General features: G+C 51.8%; 1 protein-coding gene across 1 annotated transcript in view; it reads right to left on the bottom strand.

Annotated features, from left to right (window-relative positions):
- EFR3B (EFR3 homolog B) overlaps positions 1-18206 on the bottom strand; it is a gene marked incomplete at its 3' end in the record, with an annotated part of 44055 nt that overhangs the window by 11920 nt on the left and 13929 nt on the right. The window contains exons 4-11 of the mRNA XM_084235180.1: positions 7770-7891; positions 5102-5251; positions 3871-4005; positions 3356-3434; positions 2556-2691; positions 2141-2302; positions 1402-1513; positions 966-1017 (exon numbers count right to left, since the gene is read on the bottom strand). Coding sequence (XP_084091306.1) covers positions 966-1017; positions 1402-1513; positions 2141-2302; positions 2556-2691; positions 3356-3434; positions 3871-4005; positions 5102-5251; positions 7770-7891 — 948 coding nt within the window. The remainder of the gene's footprint in view (positions 1-965; positions 1018-1401; positions 1514-2140; positions 2303-2555; positions 2692-3355; positions 3435-3870; positions 4006-5101; positions 5252-7769; positions 7892-18206) is intronic.

Here is an 18206-nt window from a genome sequence, read left to right as displayed (position 1 = left end):
TGTCAGCACCAAAGCCTTTAGAAAGCAGAGGACCATGAAAGGCAAAGGCTGGGTGGGGGGTGGGAGGAGCAGGGGGTGGAGGGAGAGGGCTGCATAGCTCAGCATGCCTGGAACAGACACAGGGCAGAGAGATGAGGAGGGGAGTCTGATGGGGGAAAAGGGACCAGGGACCTTCCAATTTCAGTCTGAGAAGTTTGAAATCTGGAGGCAAATTAACTGAAAACTGAGAACTATTCTTCAGCAAGGAGTAATGTGGGGATCAGCATTTCTTGGAAGGAACTGGGGCTATGTTTGTGACAGGTGAGGACTGATGGAGGCAAGAGGCACAGTGAGAATCACCTAGGTGTCAGATGTCCAGAGGTGACACAGGGCCCTACCTAAGAGCCCCTGGGGAGTTGGCTTTGAATGCAGATTCCAGGCCCCCACTCAGACTGACAGCTCAAAATCTCTAGGGAATCTATATATTTTAACAAGTTGGTCAGAGGAATGGCATTGTAGGAACAATGAATCTAGAGTTTAGGGATGGCTGCAGGGACATAAGCGAGAGGTAAGTAAAGCATGGATGAAGGGAACGGTGGTGACTAGCGACTGAGGCATGAAGAAGGGCCATGCAAACAAGGGGGGAAGGATCCAGGGTGGTACATGGAGGAGAAATGGGCAAATGCCAGTAGATTCCACTGTAATACAGAGACAGTGTTGGAGCGACACGTCTACCAGTAGCTGGTAGACGTGGTGAAAATTAGAAATAGGGGCACTGCCTACCGGGATGATCCAGCTCTGTGGGCGCCCATTCTGGCTAATGAGCAGAACACAGGCTGGATTTCAGTGCCTTGCGCACCCCTGTGACTGGGCGTAGTTGTGCAGTACGCCATCGGGATGACTGTATGTGGCCGCCTTCTTGTGGTTCTTTGGAAGCAGCTGCCTCTTGGAGAGACAGAGCAGGAATGGGGACAAGAGACACTTACTTGCAGGAGGGATTTCAGCAGCATAATCTGGGTCAGCCGGTTCCTGTTCTCCCTGTAGACCAGAGACACAAATACCCAGCAGGATGGTGACATGGGCAGAAACTCCATGCTTGCCTGCTCAGTCCTCTCTGCTGATTAGGTCCTCCAGGAGGCTCATCTTGCTAGATCACGTAGGACAGTGGCTCTCAGAGCCAGGGAGCAGAGCAGGGCAGTAATGGCTCTCCCCAAAATGGGGGGGGGGTTATTGGTGGAGCAGACTGAGGGACTGTTGTGGGATCCAAGGGCCCCACTAAAGGCTGCTGAGGGATCTGAGAGTAGAAAGCGACGGGAAGTGTGGACAGAACCAGGAAAGTCCAGGTGGAGAAAGGGGAGAGTCTGAAGACGGGAAGGGGAAGCTAGGAGAGGAAGGAGGGAGAGGACAGAGAGGTCGACTCACCCCGTCCGCCCTGTCTCCATGGCGTGGTGCAGGGAAGGCAGCGGGACCTTGCTCATAATGAAGAGGATCACCTCTGAGCGCTGGTAAGTAGGCAACGTGCTGGCAAAGGAACCTATGGAAAAAGGAAAAAGATGGGGGTGGGGTTGATGAGTCTAGCCTTTCAGCTGAGCAAACTGCTATGAAGAGTGAGGACTGCTCCTCTACAGACACCGAGGCCCAGGGAGAAACTGGATGACTCGCACGACTGTGGACGGTGTCTGGGACGGAGAGCAGCTGCAGGGAGCCAGGAAGGCAGGCTGTGGAAGTGCTGAGCCCTCACGTACCTATGGGTGGACTAAATGGTTCTCTGCCAGGGCAAGTGCGGACACATTTTCTCCCCTACCTTCTACCTTTCCCCCTTCCTTTCTCTCCAAAGTGGAGGCTTTAGGCTGGAAGCTTCAGCGGGGGCCGGGATGCCGGGAGAGTTCACCTCTTTCAATCTTTGATCTGAAGTCCAGGCTGAGCAGCCCCCCGAGATTGTTCTGTGTGTTCTCTTAGGCCCAGGACAGTCCCTGAGGTGTGTGTGCTGTGGCCTGACCCCACCTACCCCAATGATCATGAATAACATGATATGAGCGGAGGACGACCCCCCCCCAAGGCCTGGATTGTGCCTTTGTGCCTCCCTCCAGATTTCCTAACTCTGTTCCTCCTCCTCGGGTATCTGCCGCCCCTCCTGGGCCCCACCCCTCCCGGGCCCCACCTATGGTCTTGATGACAGCCTCCTGGAACATGCGCTCTTCGTGCTCCTTGATGATCTTGGTGCCCAGGCTGATCGCCCCATCGTAGCTCCCCGTCAGGGCATAGTCGATGCTGAGGCGCAGTTGCCTCAGAAGAGTGTTGAACATCTCCAGCACCGTGGGCCCTGTCGCACAGAGTGGAGGCCTGAAGTCCAGGGCTGTGCTCCGCGCTCCCCCCCTGCCCTGCATCACCCGGCCCGCCCAGGCGCCCTTCCAGCCGGGGGCTTCCTCTGCCCCCCCACCTGCCACCTGCTTCTCTGGTTCTGGCATCTCCCTCGGGTGCCTCGCCCTTCTCTAAGGGGAGGCAGCCTCACACCGAGGGCAGTTCTTTGTCCACAGCGTGTCCCCAGCCTCCACCCCTCGCGCAGGGCCCCTCACCAACAGAGCCAGTGGCGGCGATGACCGCTGCTTCCGACAGGACCTCCACGATGCCGGCCCGCACCGTGGCCGCGCTGCGGCTGTTGGCATCCAGGTGGCTCAGGAGCTGCTGGATAACCAGGTGGGAGTGCTGCGGCTGGGGGGAGGAAGACGTGCTGGGCCCCAAACGGCCACCCCCACGTGGCCTCGGAGCCAGGGCAGCCCTCACCTGGCCCCAGAGGCCGGTGGACAACAGTGAGGCTGCAGGCCAGGGGGCACCCAAACACCTGGCTCCTTTTCCCCCTCCCGCCTTGGCCTAACTTGGAGCAGGGGCAAATCCCAGTGAGGTCCCGCATTTCTGCACATTCCCCACGCCCTTTCACTTCAAATGGGCTAAAAGTCAATTTTAAAATACTGTCGTTCATTTTCTCCAGCCCCAGTGAGGACCACCTAGCTTAGCCCAGTGCTGCTCGGGGGCCCGTGGTCTGGAAACAGATCTCTCGGAGGCACCACGTTTCCATGGAGATTAAGTGCAGAAATAGAGGGTAGGAAGCAGTAGGACCACGCCATGGCAGCCAAGCGTGACCTGTGGGCTTGTATTTTGCATGAGTTCTTTATTTAGGAATTCCTTTTAAATGTATCTTATAAAGGATCGGTCTGTGACATAGTAGAAATAAAACCGCATTGGCTCCTCTCCACAGGCAGGCTAAGCAGCACTGGCTCAGACAAGGAGGGCCTCCCAGCTTTCTCCCCTAGGGCACCATCCTGTTCCCAGAGGCACCCCGGCCGGGGGGCCACGCTGGACTGGAGCACCACTGTACCTGAATTGAGTACATGATGATTTTAAAGCAACGGATGGCGAACACCTTTGGTTCCCAGAGAGAATGGTTATCCAGGTGTCTGTGAGGGAGAAAACATGGGCGCCGACTAGGAAGTGCCTAGTGATGTTAGGGAGGAGAGACAGGAGAGGGGCATCTCCCGAGGGACCCAGCCCCTCCTACAGCCACCAGGTGAGTGAAGGGAGAGAAGCAGGAGGGACCCCCCAGGCACTCCCAGCCCAAGTGGGCGCTCGGTCAAGGTTCTGTAACTGTGAACACAGGAATGAAGCTGGGCACCTCCCTTCAGCCTGGGTGCTCTCTTGTCACCTCCCCTCCCCAGCTGCGCGTGGCCCCTGTGTGGTAGCCTTTGCTGTCACGCTGCAGGGAGCACCGGTGCAGAGTAGAAACTGGCTTGGCCACAGCCCGCCACTGCAACAGCACCTCCCTCCTCCCAGCGGCAGCAAGCAGGTGCCGGGACCTGGAGCAGTCCGGGTGGAGGTCGGGGTGGGGGCACTCACATGAGAACAGGCTTGATGGCATTTTTAATGTTGCCAAAGGCTGCCCGGCCCAGCAGTTCCCGAAGGCACCTCTCGGCCAGCTCGGCTGGGTTCTCCTTTTCTTTCTCTGGTGCTTGGAGGGGCGAGGGGGACCGACTGTGGAGACACACGGCCGGCAGATGAAGGTTGAAAGGCAAAGCCAGGGCTCGGGCCTTGTGCTTGCCTGGTTTCTACAGAGCAGTGGCTGGCTGCCCTAGCTCGGAAATTTAATGAGGTGAAGAAGCCCAGGGTGGAGGAAGATCATGGGAGGGGGGTTATATTTCCTTCTGTCAACACTGATACCCTGAGTGCTGAGGGCAGAGAGCACAAGTATCTCCATGTCCCTAAAACTTTGCAAGGAAAGGGGGATGGGTATGACAAGCAGGAGGCAGGGAGAGTAGGAGAAAGCAAAATAAAGTGGGAGAGAGAAGGCGGAAGGGGAAAAGACAAGGCAACGTGGTTGGCTCAGGTGTGACTCACAGAAGGAGGGACGAAGGCGCCCACGTGCCCGGAGCCAGGTGGGGGCACAGGAGCCCAGGGGCAGCAGGTCTCACTGATCTCACTGGTCAGTGAGGTGCTGTTCCAGAGACAGCCAGCAGAGGGCACACTGACTTTCTGGCCGCACAGGCGCCAGCCCAGTCTCTTTAAGCCACATCACGCACAGCAAGGCGGACAGCAGCAGGACCTACGCCTCCACCCCATTTCACAGGGGACAGCGAGGCAGGCACAGGATGAGTCCTGTGTTCGGGAACCCCCAGATTAAAACCCAGTAACTAGTGTGAAGTGGCTGCTGGCTGGTGAGGCAGAAACACAAAGGCCTGAAATACCATTGGGAAGTGAGGAAGGAAGCCAGGTCAGGGAGGGAAAATCCTCAGCAACTGCAGCCATTGATAGGCATTTGAAAACCTCCTTGGCCTGTTGCTGCCAGAGGGACAAAGGTAACTGGACTCTTGGTTCTTTGTGTTCTTATCTGCACACACATCCCCCCGTGGAGCCTGGCTTGTCCTTCCTTCGTGAGCACAGACCTTAAGGCTGTGGCTGGCTGGCTGAAGGCCAGACCCCAGGTTATTAGGGAGCAAGCCTTGGGCTCTCTGCACAACAAGCCACAAAGCAGAGCTCCCTGGCCTGGTAGCTGAGTGTCACCAACCCACCCAGGTCCTGTGGTGCCCAAGCAGCCAGAGCGGCCTGCACCTGCCCCACCTGCCCCTTTTACCTCTCAGCCTCCTCCACGTGCTGCAGATTGAAAAGCAGTGACGGGACGATCTTGTCCATGTGCTGTGGTTCCCAGATATTGGCCTGCAGTTCATCGTTCACCGTCTTCCTCACCACCCCTTGCAGGCCTTTTATGCCGGACATTCGGATCCTGTAAGGAAAAGGGTGGGCAGACTCAGGCCCTGAGAAGCCCAGCTCCTGGGCACGGAGAGGACAGTGTGGGGGTGAGGGATGCATTTGTCCATCAAAAGGCAGGAGGGAGCCCACTTCTACTCTTCATACAACTCCTGGCTGGCTACCTTCTTGTGTTGGTGGCTGTGAGCCCAGGAAACCATGTCTTCTGGCTCATCCCAGAGATTTCCAGACTCCCTGTTCCCAGTACCACCTGGGCTTCATCCCTAGGATGCCAGTTGTTCAGCTGGGTTTGTTCCAGCCTGAGCCTAAGATATGAACCCAAAGATATGCCAAGAACTGATGAGGTAGAATCCAGGACTCAGCCACTTACAGGAGGGTGGGGGTCGGGGAAGAAGCACACAGCCACTGGGCTCTATGGGCGCCCAAGGGGGCTATGCTCTCTGGAAACCCACAGGGGAAGTTGAGTAATAGCTCAGGGAGGGCACCTAGTCCTCATACACTGACCCAGAGTCAGCTTGGCCCAAGGCAGGGAGCTCCCTTCCTGGCCATTTATTTCAGCCTGAATTCCTTTTTTATCCTTATTTTAATCAACTTTTTTCAATTATAAAATAAAACATGATAATTATAGAAATCTATAAAGAAGATTTACCCTTCCAGTCACCTCTCAAAGATAACCATTATCGGCATTGTTGTCTTCCTTTCTTCTATGCATGATACATAAGAGAATTAAGACCCTATTGTGAGTGTAATTGAATTGGTCCCCACGCCACCCCCAACATTCTATCCTAAGCATTTTCCTGTTTCACTGGTTCATTTCCTAATCATTCCTTTATTATTCCAGTATCATTATCATAACATGTTGGTGGCTGCATGATAAACTGTCTTAAGAACTTTGTAAACTCCTCTCCAATTGGTCATTTAAGTTGTTTGAGTTTTCTGTCTTCAATAGAAAGCTACACCGAACCTCATTGTTTAAAATATTTTACCACATTTCAAATGATTGCCCTAAGAGGGGTTACTGAATCCAGAGCTAAGAAAGGAAGGGCCCAATTTTGCCCACTGACTGTGTGCCTCCAGCGCACAGGCGCAGAAAAACACCACCCATCCTCACTGTTCTCCATAAGTGCCGGGTCTAATCTATAGCTCAGAAAAGCCCCACATCTGGCAGCTTTTCTCTTTTGAATTTTCTTGATGTTTACTGGGGATTTCTTCTTGCTATTGTTTGTATTTTCAGTCTTAAATGGGGTTACCAAGTACCCTACCCTGTGTCTTACTGGGTGACAGTACTCAAACTGGGGGCCCAGGACCAGTTAGGGCAGGGGTTCAGCTGCTCTGAGTCTGACCCCAGTCAAGACCCTTAGTCAGGATGTAACAAGTCACAGGAATCCATTCCACTGGCCCTGCCCTAACGTCATTCCTCCAGCTTGGAAGCTTCCAGAACCAGTCAGGAGGGCTGCTTATCGCTAGAAGACTGTCTCATAGCCTCTTAGAGCCTCCCTCAGTTGATAACACCTTCTTTGTAGGTAGGGACTTACTTCTAATCCTTTTGCATTTTCAGATTCGGACAATGTTTTACATTGCCTTGCTTCATCAGTCTGATGCAATCTGAAGGGTTTTATTAATCTATGTCGATAAGTATATATCTCTGAGTTAAGTATTTGTGTGACTTTGAGTGTGTGCTTGTGTAAAAGTGTGTTCTTTAATTCAAGTAGCTGATCTGAAAACATTCATTCGTTCATTCACTCGACAAATACTTATTGTGTGCCTCCTGCTCTCAGGCACTGTTTTGCTCTTGGGATGCATCAACGAGCAAAGGAGTCCTGCCCTCACAGAGCTTCCATTCTAGTGGGGAGAGGCACCCAACAGGAGGCATCGTGAGTAGATTATGGAGCAAGTGAGGGAGAGAGAAGGGGACTGGGTATGTGGGGGTGTCAGGAGAAGTTATTGACAAGGGGACATCTGAGCAAAGCCTGAAGGAGTGAGTAATACAGACCCACAGAGGAAGCATTTTAGTTACAGGAAGAGACTGTGCACAAGCCCTGTGGCAGGGATGCCCCTGTACGTTTGTGGGGCAGTGAGGAGACCTTGGTGGCTGAGGGGGGCTTATGGGAGAGCATTGAGATGAAGGCAGGGAGTGCATAAATGAATGTGCTTCTGAACAAAGGCAGCATGTGTGCTTGTGTATGTTTGTGTGCATGAGTCAGAGCTCATGTGCGTGTCTGTGAGCTCATGTGCATGTGTGTGAGCTCTTATGCTCTCAAACTGGGCTCAGCAGACCCTTACCTTACATCTCACCCTGTTCTCTGCCTCCAGAGCCCTTTCTTTTAGAAAGCACATGTTGGGAGCCCAGTCTGTCCACTTGCCCACTGATGTCCTGCCAGGTGCTCTTTCTTCCAGAGAAGGTCACAGCAGAGGTCAACGCCAAGGAAGTCAGACAAGCAATCTGGGCTGGGAGCTCAGCAAGCCCTGTGATGCTTCTGTCTTGGCCGCACAGTGCCCCTCCCCTCCCGCCCCCGCCTCCTGCGCAGACTCACTTTGTCTTGATTTCCAAGTCATCATGGCTGGAGTGGCACATTTCACTGAAGCGGGACACAAAGAAGTCATAGCTCCGGTGATATGATGGCGTGTCCTCCTCGATGTTGGCAAACTTCACGAACTATGAGGGAGCAGAGAGAAAGGCAGGTAAGAGGAGACCATGTGTCCTCACAGGCCGCACTTGGCTTCCCCAGGCTCCTGCCACTGTAAAGCTCCAGGGCGGCACCTCTGGGTACCCGGTGCTGGTCCACCTGACAGTGCAAACTCGAGAAATCAGGAGCTCCAAGTCCTGCTCATCTTTCCTGTCTACACAATCAGCCTGGAAAACAAGGTCTTCGCCTTCCATCCCCAATGGGGTGAGCAGAGGGTGGAAGAGAAGAGGTTCCTTCAGCTCCTGCTCCCTTTTGTTTCCAGACACACAGGCTGCCAGGCTGAGAGGAATAATTCTGAAATGGAGCAGAAGCCAGTGTCAATTGACATGGCATCACCTTGAATGCCTTCCGGCAAACAAGAACACATCTAAAATTGATGAAAACTATAATAACACTTTATTGTTAAACAGCTGAGTAAATTTATGGTTTGCCACTTCAGTGGAGGAAGTCTCTCTCGGTTCTCGCTGCTGCTTCCTCCGTCATTGCTCTGCGGCCCATTTGCTACTCTCAAAGGGGTCTTCGTTTCAACAGCATCCCACAGAGAAGCCAGAATTGTGGACTAAGTGGAGTTAAATTACTGAAAATTAAATGTAATTTTTATGGGTTATTTTGTTTAATGTTATAAATTTATTGCAAACGACTCTAAAGAGATTAGACTTAAAAATATATACTCCATATTCTGCTTTGTATTATTTAATATCTACAAACGTGTTGGTTCAAAAAGCATAGACTATGGAGATGATTCAAGGACCAGTGCCAGGGCACAGAGCTTCCAAGCCCTCTCCAAGCCGGAAGCTCTCCCCCAAAACTCCACAAGTTCACCAACCTACAAGCACCCTGAGTCTTGTTCTTTCGGGTTTTCATGGAGACTTTATTATAGAGGCATGGTTGATTAAATCGGTGGCTGTTGGTGATGGGGCTCAATCTCCAGCCTTTCTCCCCTGGGGTGGGGGGTGGGGTGAAGGGCCATAGGACTGAAAGTTCCAACCCTCTAATCACAGGATTGGGGTTCACCATTAGTCCCCTTCCTTAGTGTGGTCCCAAGGTCACTTCATTCACATCAACCCAGTTGGGGTGGAAAGTAGCGTGTTATGAACTGGACACCCAATTCTCCTTTAGAGCTCATGGTTAGGGGCTCTGCACCAGAAATAGGACAGAGGCGATATACATATTTCTTACTAGGAATCACCAACACCACTATTATCCTTAAAATAATCTGATTCGTACACTCCCTTCACATTATTTTATCACTCTATTTCCCCGTTTAACTACTTAAACATTGTATTCACTTCTTCGGGATGAAAATTAACAACTTCAACAAATATTAATTAATGATTACTGGTATTTCATTCTTACGCTAATTAATATACATTTATTTTCTGCTGACTGATAAAATCCCAACATGCGATGCAGATAGAAAGATCTTGCCTCCCAAGTCACATCTAAAATCCATACACATATTTGGAAGTGAATATTTTGATATTAGCAATAAATCCAAATGACTCAGCCTGCATTATTGATGAGGCTATGCAGAAGAGCCCTAAGGGTAACCCATGTGATCACAAGAGCATTGATTAGACACAAGTTCAGGAGTTCCAGAAGCAACTATAAAGCAGGGCTGTGACTATATGACCTTCCTAAGCCCCCAAAGGCCAGAACACAGACTTAGGCTGATGCTGAGCTGAAGCAAAATTTGGGTGCGTCGCTGCCCTTAGCCACGCTGCGCTCCCCATGACTGAAGCATGACTGGGTCAGGGTGTCTGTTCCTCAATGGGGATGGGTAGAGCCCTGCAAGGGGTCTAAGGCAGGTCTTCCCTAGCTAGTGGTATGACCCATGAGTGGGACATTAAACTCCTCATTTTATTTTCCCACGTGTAAAATAAGTGGCCCAGTCTTCATTCACTAGGTTTTTATTTATAGGTAGCAACCTCAGATAGGATAAGGCAGCTTAAAACAAGCCTACTTGGGTGTTTGCAAGAGTACACACACTTTAGAACAACACTGGGGGGAAAAAGAGGCTATTAGTAAACAGGGAGAAACAATTGAAAAAGCCTTTGTCCCTAACATTTACTGAGTGCGGACCCCAAATACATGTCAGGAAAACAAAAGGCCAAATTTCGCATTCACTGGTTTGAGGATTTCTGGGTGAATAGCAATAAATTTTTAGAAACTTTGGATGATAGATGATAGATAGAGAGAGAGAGAGAGAGAGAGAGAGATAGTCAGAATAAATACAGATATCTAGTACTACCCTACGCATTTTACGTACATCGTTTCTTTTATTTCTTAAGTGGTTCTAAGTTAGAGAGAGCATTATTCTCACTTCACACGCTAAGAGACTGAGACCCACAAACATTAAGGAACTTGCCAGGGTCCTGCAGTAGTAACCCACGTCTCAGCCACCTGAGCCTCGTGGGACCTCTGCCCCAGACCTTCCCCCACTTCTACTCCCACTCCCTGCCTCCTCCAGCACCTCAGGCCAGGTGACCCGGGACTGCTGGGTAGGGGATGAGGCATAGGGGGTATTTCAGGGGAGGAACAAGCAGAGAATGAAGACGTGGCCAGGGTGGCCTTAGTTGGGTCTTATGGAGGGGGTGGGGGAGGGGTAGAGAGGGGGTGAAGGAGGGAGGGTCCTGAGTGCCAAACATTAAGTGACAGCAGAGCCAAGTGGGCTGGTAACCAGGCAGATTCCTGCCACCAGCCCCAGACATGCTGATCAGTCCTGGTCTTGGATGAGGCCCAGGGATTTCCCTTTTAATAAGGTCCCAGGAAACCCCAGTGGGATGGCCCGAGGCCCACGGTTGAGAGCACAGCGGAATCACTGACAGCGGAATCACTGACAGCGGAATCACTGACAGCGACTGGCTTCCTCCTTCCTCTCCAGCCTCTGGAGACGCGTCTCTGGATGGATTTCTGGTCCTCTTGGGACTGGACGTTAAGTCTCCGTTCAATTGTTCTTTTTTAAATTGACACAGCATGGGGTGACTGATGGGTTCCAGGAGCAAAGCTTCACAGTTCCACATCTCAACATAAACCGCACATGCCATCACCACTAGTCACCGCAGCGTGCTCAGGACACAGCACCGTGGTGACGTGGAGACAGTGGGCGTCTACGGTTTATCCATCAGCTGGGCCTGGGCTCGGGTGCAGGGTGATCTTTGTCCTTTCCATGCTACCAACACGGGTCCAGCCAGAAATCAGAGGAGCAGACCAGAGGGGCAGCATGGACTGTGCAGGTAACTAACACACCTCAAATATGACATGGGGTGGGGTGTAGAGAGAAGATGAGTTACGGACACCCCCCATAACACGGTGCCCCTGAGGGTGAGAGTGGCAGATGGCTGAAAAGTGGGAGATGATGGCTGAGGCACCTGAAGTGCCGTTCAGGAACTGAAGATCATTTAGCACAGTAGGGTGGGAGGGAACACAGCACCTGGGGGCAGGGGGCGGACTGGAATGGGGGCTCAGGGAGTGGCCACAGCCAGAATGACATCTGTAAAATGCACATATCACCTCCTAGAGTGTGAACAGAGTAAAGGAAATCTGGAATAACAGGAACTGTGCGCATTCAAGGCTTATTATTCCTAAGGTTCTTATTCCTAAGGTTCTTAAGAGGCTTAAACTTTTTATGAGTCTTACAAAATTCAGCCCCGCATGTCACTGAACAAGTGTTTGCTGGGTCAACGTGCAAATACACACTCCATTCTTCACACTCCACGAGTCCACTATTGTGCCTTCACACCCCACTTGACCAGAAAGACGAATTTCAAATACGGCTGTAGTGAAGCCCGCTTGCTTGGGTTTCATGGACACCTTGTTCTTTTGGATGCCTTCCAGATATTCAGAAGCCATGGATCCCTGCAGAAGTTATTCATGGACACAGGCGTCTTGGTGAGGAGCAGCTGCCCTACCTTTAACGCCCAATGTGGATGCAGGGTGAGTGACAGAGCAGTTACACCTACACACCAAATCGTAACAAAGGAACTGCTCCTGTTGAGGAATGCACAGTGCAGCCTTGCCTAGGGCTGCGCCACTCCAAACTCTGCCATCTTCTCTGTGTCAGATCGTCTTTCTCATATAAGACCCTTGTGAGGGATAGGGGCCACCCAGATAATCCAGGATCATCGCCCCATCTCAAGCTCCTTAGCTTGACCATATTGCCCAGCCTGTTTCTCAGTAGCAGATATTTACAGGTTCCAGGGATTGGCATGTGGACAATGGAGAGGGGGACATTTTTCATTCTAACACAACATCCATTATATCTGGTGCACATTTTGGCCAACATGCGAAACAGACCTATATTCCATTATATATATATATATATATATATATATATATATATATATATATATATATATCAGGACCTATATTCCCTATATTGCTCCCATTGTGCAGATGAAGACGCGGCTCAAGGAGGTGCCAAAGGAGCAAGTGAATTATTTCAGATCAATCAACTCATGACAGGTGGAACTGGAATGTGGATTCTGTACCAATGTTTTTTGTTTTGTTTTTTTTTTAACTTTCATGACATTGGTATGAGCTGAAGAGTTTATTGAAAAGGCAGGCTTCTGAGCCACCTGGACCTGCTGACAGCCTCTCTGGGGGTAGGGCCTGGGTATCTGCATTTGGAAGAGTGCTGTTCCCTCTGACCCTGGAGATTCTGGGGCAGAGGTCTATAGACACCATTTCCTTTGTCCCTTGGAGCTCTGGAAATGTTCTGAGGCAGCATGTGGGGAGGATGTAGGGAAGCTTGCACTTGGCGATGGAGCTCTGTCCAGGCTGGATGGATGGCGAAGACCATCCTTTGAGCCAAAGTGGTTTGGGGTTGAGCCAAGGATGGGAGAGGTGGGCCTCCCTGCCACAGTTCCATCTCTGGAAAACACTGTCTTCTACTCTGTCTTCTACTCTTCTACAAGACTGTGGCTTGCAAATAACGAGACAGGCACTTTTTGTACCAGGATCTCAGCATCCTTAGGAGCCCTGGATTTCACAGCTTGATGTGAGTTCCCGAGTCTGAAAGGATGAACACACCAGTCCAGATGACCAGCTTAGGGAGTACAGGCCTGCAGTGTCCAGTGGGCACCTTAAAAACCCAGCAAGCTGCACCTGAGTCTGGGCTGGCGGGAGAGACTCAAATGGAAACCTGGGTGAGGGTGGCTCAGGGCTGTGGGGTAAATGCGGCTGCAGCTGTTACCTGTGGCCTTGAAGGCAGGAGGTGCCTGGGAGTGTGGGCTCAGGGTCGGCATGCCTGATGGTGGACACCTGGAGTGTGGTGTGGGCACACATAGGTGGTTACACCTGAGCTGAGAGACTGCGCATATAAGGGCAGCATCACAGCACAGCAGAGGACAGCAGCAGAGACTACAAGAGAAGGTCAGAGGAGTCCAGAAAGAGTAAGAATTCGCCTGGGGCTAGGACACCTGCCAGCCTCCTGGTTCCTTGCCCCCCCTGCTTTCCTGCACCTGGTGGCCTCACTGCAAACGGCATAGAAAGGTCATTAAAAGCCTGAAAAAGCCACTGAGGGCTCCAGAACTCTTTTACCTGTCTGCCCGCATCCATAGAGAACCTGCCTTGCTGCCTGCCTGCACTACAAGGGGGTAAAAAGCAATGTGTTACTCGGGGGGTCTCCCTTGGGGAGACCCATCTGGGAAGTGAGCCAAACGCTGGCTGAGGTGGTGTAGGGCAAATGGAAGTTACCAGGCTTTTTCTGTCCTTCCCCCATTAGCATCTATGATGGGCACCTGTGGTCTTGTACGCGTGTCTGATGGCGGGTACCGGAGTGTGGTGTGGGCGTGTGTGAGTGTGAATGCCTGAGCCTGCAGCCTGAGGCCATAAGGGCAGCATCACACAGAGGTTGGTGTGCGGCAGAGGACAATGCAGCCGAGAGCGGTGGAGAGCGGCTACAAGAGGAGAGAGCGCAGAGGGACTCGCAGGGGGCCCAAGCTGCTGTCTCCCTGCTGGCTCGTTTCTCCTGCATACTATTAAAAAACCTGTGGGGATGATGCCAAGGGCTCCAACTTTCTCTTTTAAGCTGTCTGAACCGATGATGAACCTACCCGGCCCGGGACAGTTGCAGAACAGATGGCGTGGAAACTCTAGGCTTAAAGACACCCTCTGTGAGAGGCACAACACGGGGTCACCAACCAGGCCCATTTCTCTCTCTTTTTTTTAAAGATTTATTTTATTAATAAATAAATAGAGCTGGGGTGTAGACCAGAGATATGGGGTGGGGAGGGGTGAAAGGATTCACCAGAGACAGAGAGGAGAACAGAACAGGCGGATCTATTGAAATACACTGCTGAGGGGAGCGGCGGGCAAGACAGGAGAGGTCTGCTGCGCCATGTGGGTAGCTCTCGGATCGGGGATCAAACTTGTGCTGCAGTGGCTGTGGATAGCTTCATAGTGCTCAGACTTAACTCCTTGTGCCATCAGGGAGGCCCAACCAGGCCCATTTCTGAATCCTACTCCTCTCCTTAGGAGACTGATCTGGGGCAAGTGACCTAAGCTCCCTGAGCCTCAGTCACCCATCTGTAAAACGGGCTAACAAGAGAACTTGTTGTAGGCTTGGTATGACCAGCCCACCATGGTTTTTTGGCTGCTGTCAGCACTCCATGGGTTTCACCAGCCCTTTAACCTGTGACAGGTGACTATTTTTTTTAATGCCCAGTAAAAACAGGAATTTCCTGTCTGCTTCACCTCTACCATGGTGAATTCTTACCCTACAAACAGCTTTTATTAAAAGCGAGTTGCCTAATGCACAACATTGTGAAATAATTGGGGTTTCTTTGTTTTATTTTTTCAAGCGATAGCAACGATGAGGAAGGTCTCCATAGCAACAAACGGAAGATTCTGAACATGTGACATTTCAAAGGCCCTGGATGCTGCTAGGGTCACCCTTTCAAGATCAAAGTCTCAGCAACTGACACACAACAGGGCCAAGTTGGCTGAGCGGATCTCCAGCCTCCTTTCAAGCAGGGAGGGGCCACAACTGTGTGAAAACTGAGGATCACGAAGGGCCTGGGTCAATAGAAAAAGCAAGTTCCAAATATTGACATTGCGAAAATAGCTCTCGCCTGGTCTGGAAAATGGAAGCCGAGCCGGCTGGCCTCCCTGCAGGGCAGACTGAGTCTCTCCAAACAGAAGTTCGCTTTTCCTCTTCTCCAGATGGGGATTCTGAGCCAAGCAACGCCCTGCCTCAGCAACAGAGCCCTGGTTTAAAGTAATGGGCAGTCGGGGGCCTCCCTGGTGGTGCAAGGGGTTAAGATGCAATCTATGAAGCTCACTGCAGCCACCACAGCACAAGTTCGATCCCTGGCCAGGGAGCAACTCACATAGCTCAGCAGACCTCTCCTGACTCGCCCGCTGCTCCCCTCAGCAGTGTATTTCAGTCAGTCTGTGCAGAGTAAGGTAAAAATTTATCAGGCTTTTCTGCCCTCCCGCCATGAGGAACCCTGTGGTCCCGAATGCATGCCTGATGGCGGGCACCTGGAGTAGGGTGTGGGCGGAGGTAGATGGGATTCACCTGGGCTGAGACTGGGCTTTTAAGGGCGGCGTCACGGGGACCGCCAGCAGGAGTAGAGAAGCCGAGAGAGAAGCAGAGCCATGAGAAGAGCAGAGAGAATGTGAGAATGCAGGAGAGCCCAGAGTGAAGACTTGCTGGGGGTTGGGAGACCTGCCAGCCTCCCGGCCCCCCAGCACCCCTGCCTGCCATGTACCTGGTAAATCCCAATAAAAGCCTGCAAAGCCACTGAGGGCTCCAGGACTCCTTTCCCCAGTCTGCTGGATCAGAAAACCTGCTCTGTGTCAATCCTGCCACTATAGTCTGCCGGTTCTGTTCCTCACTCTGTCTCCGGTGAATCCTCTCACCCCCCAAAACTCTGGCCTATACCCCAGTTCTTGGATAAATAAATAAATCTTAAAAAAAAAAGTACTGGGCAGAGATGGAGCCCCAGCCGCCTCTCTCCTGGGTCTCCATGGCCTGCTCCCGTGTTCACCTGCATTCTCAGGAGACGGGAACTGCTTCCCTGCTTCACTAAGACAAACCTTTGCTGGAAAGCCGACCTTGTAAAACAGGTGGTTTTCGTTTGAATCACCCTCCTCTGTTCCCCCAGCTGCTCTTGTTTGTGGTGATTTTCAGTCCAGAGAAGCAGCCACGTCCTGCAAATCTCTGACAGCCAGCCAGAGCACAGTGACTCCGAGACTCCTGCAGCTCTCCCATCTAGACTCATCGCACCCCTCCTTCCAGAGTCTTTGAGAAGCTAGAGTGGTTCTAACATCTCTTCAGAAAGTCCAATTGATGTTATCCAAGAAGGTCTGTCTGACCTGCCTTCCTGCGACCCACCTCCAGCCTGTCGGCCTCCTGCAGTGCTGATTTCTGCAGGTGCTGGAGATGAGAGCCTTTCTGGTCTGTAGATGACTGTTCAAACCACAAGAGTTGATGAAATAGGCCGTGGGCCCAATATAGAGTGAGAAGAGAACATCACCAATGTTGGAGACTACACATAGTGCAGGGGCCGTGGAGGAAGAGCATCACTGAAGGAGACGGTATTAGTTTCCAGTGAATGCTATAATAACTGACACCACTTGGTGGTCAAAACCAAGACGAACATATGACCTTACAGATCTGGAGGTCAAAGGCTGAAATTCAGGGTCTGCCAGGCTGTGGCTCTTGAGGCCCCATGGGGGAAACCATTTCCTTGACCTGTCTGGCCTCCAGAAGCTGCCTACATCCTCTGGCTCCACCCCCACCCCACGTCCAGGTCAGCAGACTTGCATCCCCGAATCTCTGCCCCTCTGCTTCCATTGTCACATCACCTCTCTGTGAGCCTCCCGGATCCTCCTGTGATGTACCATCTGGATAATCTCCTCATCGGTCATGGAAGGTAATAATCAAGGTCCCAGGGATGAGGATGTGGACCTGGGGTGGGCAGTTTTTAGCCAGCGCGGGCGCTAAGAAGGGAGAGCCAGGGGGATGGGGCAGGCACGGGGGAAATGCCACCTGAGAGAGAAACAGCCATCTCAGTGGGCAGGAATGGGTTATTTGGTGGTTTCTGCAGATTTCTAACTGCAAAGACGAATATGCACGCTCATGATGGCATGAACAGCTGTCACCCCCTCACCTGGGATCACGCTTCGTAGACAGAAAAAGTGGGAGGCCAGACACCTGTACTCGTTAGACGTGCAGGGCAGTGCCACACCCCCTGTTAACTGTTATGGCCAGAAGCAGCTATCTCTCCCAATCACACCTTCCAGTGTAAGTCGAGCTCATAGGAGAGCAGAGAGCAGAATGAAGAGCACCACAAGGAAATCATCAGACAAATCCATTCTCAGAGTAGCTGACTCGGTCTCTTGCAAACAACTCAGTGTTGAGAAAAATAGAGGCTGTGGCTGGTTAAGAGGTACAAGATGGGAAAAAAAAACAAAACAAAGTAAAAGCATCTACTTGGAATCCTGATTTGAAAGATAGCCATGAAAGATAATTTAGGAACAGAAAATTGAAGTTGCACTAAGTATTAAAGGTCTTCCCGGGAAAGATTGTGGCTTTCGTCAGATGAGCTAAAGGTATTTGTTTTGTGTTTTTGCTTATTTGTTTTTACGCTGGAAGAGACTTGAACTTCCAGGAAAGGAAATAGGAAAAAGGAATAGGGTGGAGACTGAGGAGAGAGAGAAAAATGGATGCAGGGAGCTTCAGGGAACATGAGAAACTTGCAGAGGAAGAGGGTGGGTGAGGGGAATGAGAGCACCCCACCTGACACCTCAGTTTTCTCAGGGAGCCCAGGAAGGCAAAGCTGCCTCCCAGTTTGGAGAAGCAGGTTTGGGAAGAGATAAGGAGGAAACAGGAGGTTTGTAAAGGCTGTCGAGAGGACGAAGGGGCGGTGGTTAAAGATGGACTGAGCATCTGCCTTGAGAGCCCCAGTGAAATCGTGAGGATTCTGTGCAGGGACCCCAGGCCTCGGGGTTTCGTGAGGAAGGGCGTCAGCCGGGGCGCTGGGTGGAGAAGGCAGAATGGGCGGTGGCAGGACCGGGAGGCCGGGGCAGGGCTCAGAGTGGGTGCCCTCCAGCTCCAGAGAGGGAGCCAGGTGGGCGCTGGAGCTGGGAAAGGAGGCATGGGAGGCAGGGCTTGCTGAAGGGCAGGGCAGCCTGAGAACACGGCAGGAAGGCTCTGCCTCAGCATCCCGAATCTCCCCAGTGCTGGGGAAGCCGGGAAGCTACTCTTCCTCTGACTCATTTTGGCAGCCTTCGGTGCATCCTTGACTTAGGTCACGTACAGTAAAAACACAAATT

The sequence above is a fragment of the Talpa europaea genome (genome assembly GCF_964194135.1).
Source record: "Talpa europaea genome assembly, chromosome: 6".
In the NCBI taxonomy this organism is placed as follows: Eukaryota; Metazoa; Chordata; class Mammalia; order Eulipotyphla; family Talpidae; genus Talpa; species Talpa europaea.
Note: the sequence above shows the minus strand (reverse complement) of the source record. Positions and strands in the feature narration are given on the sequence as shown.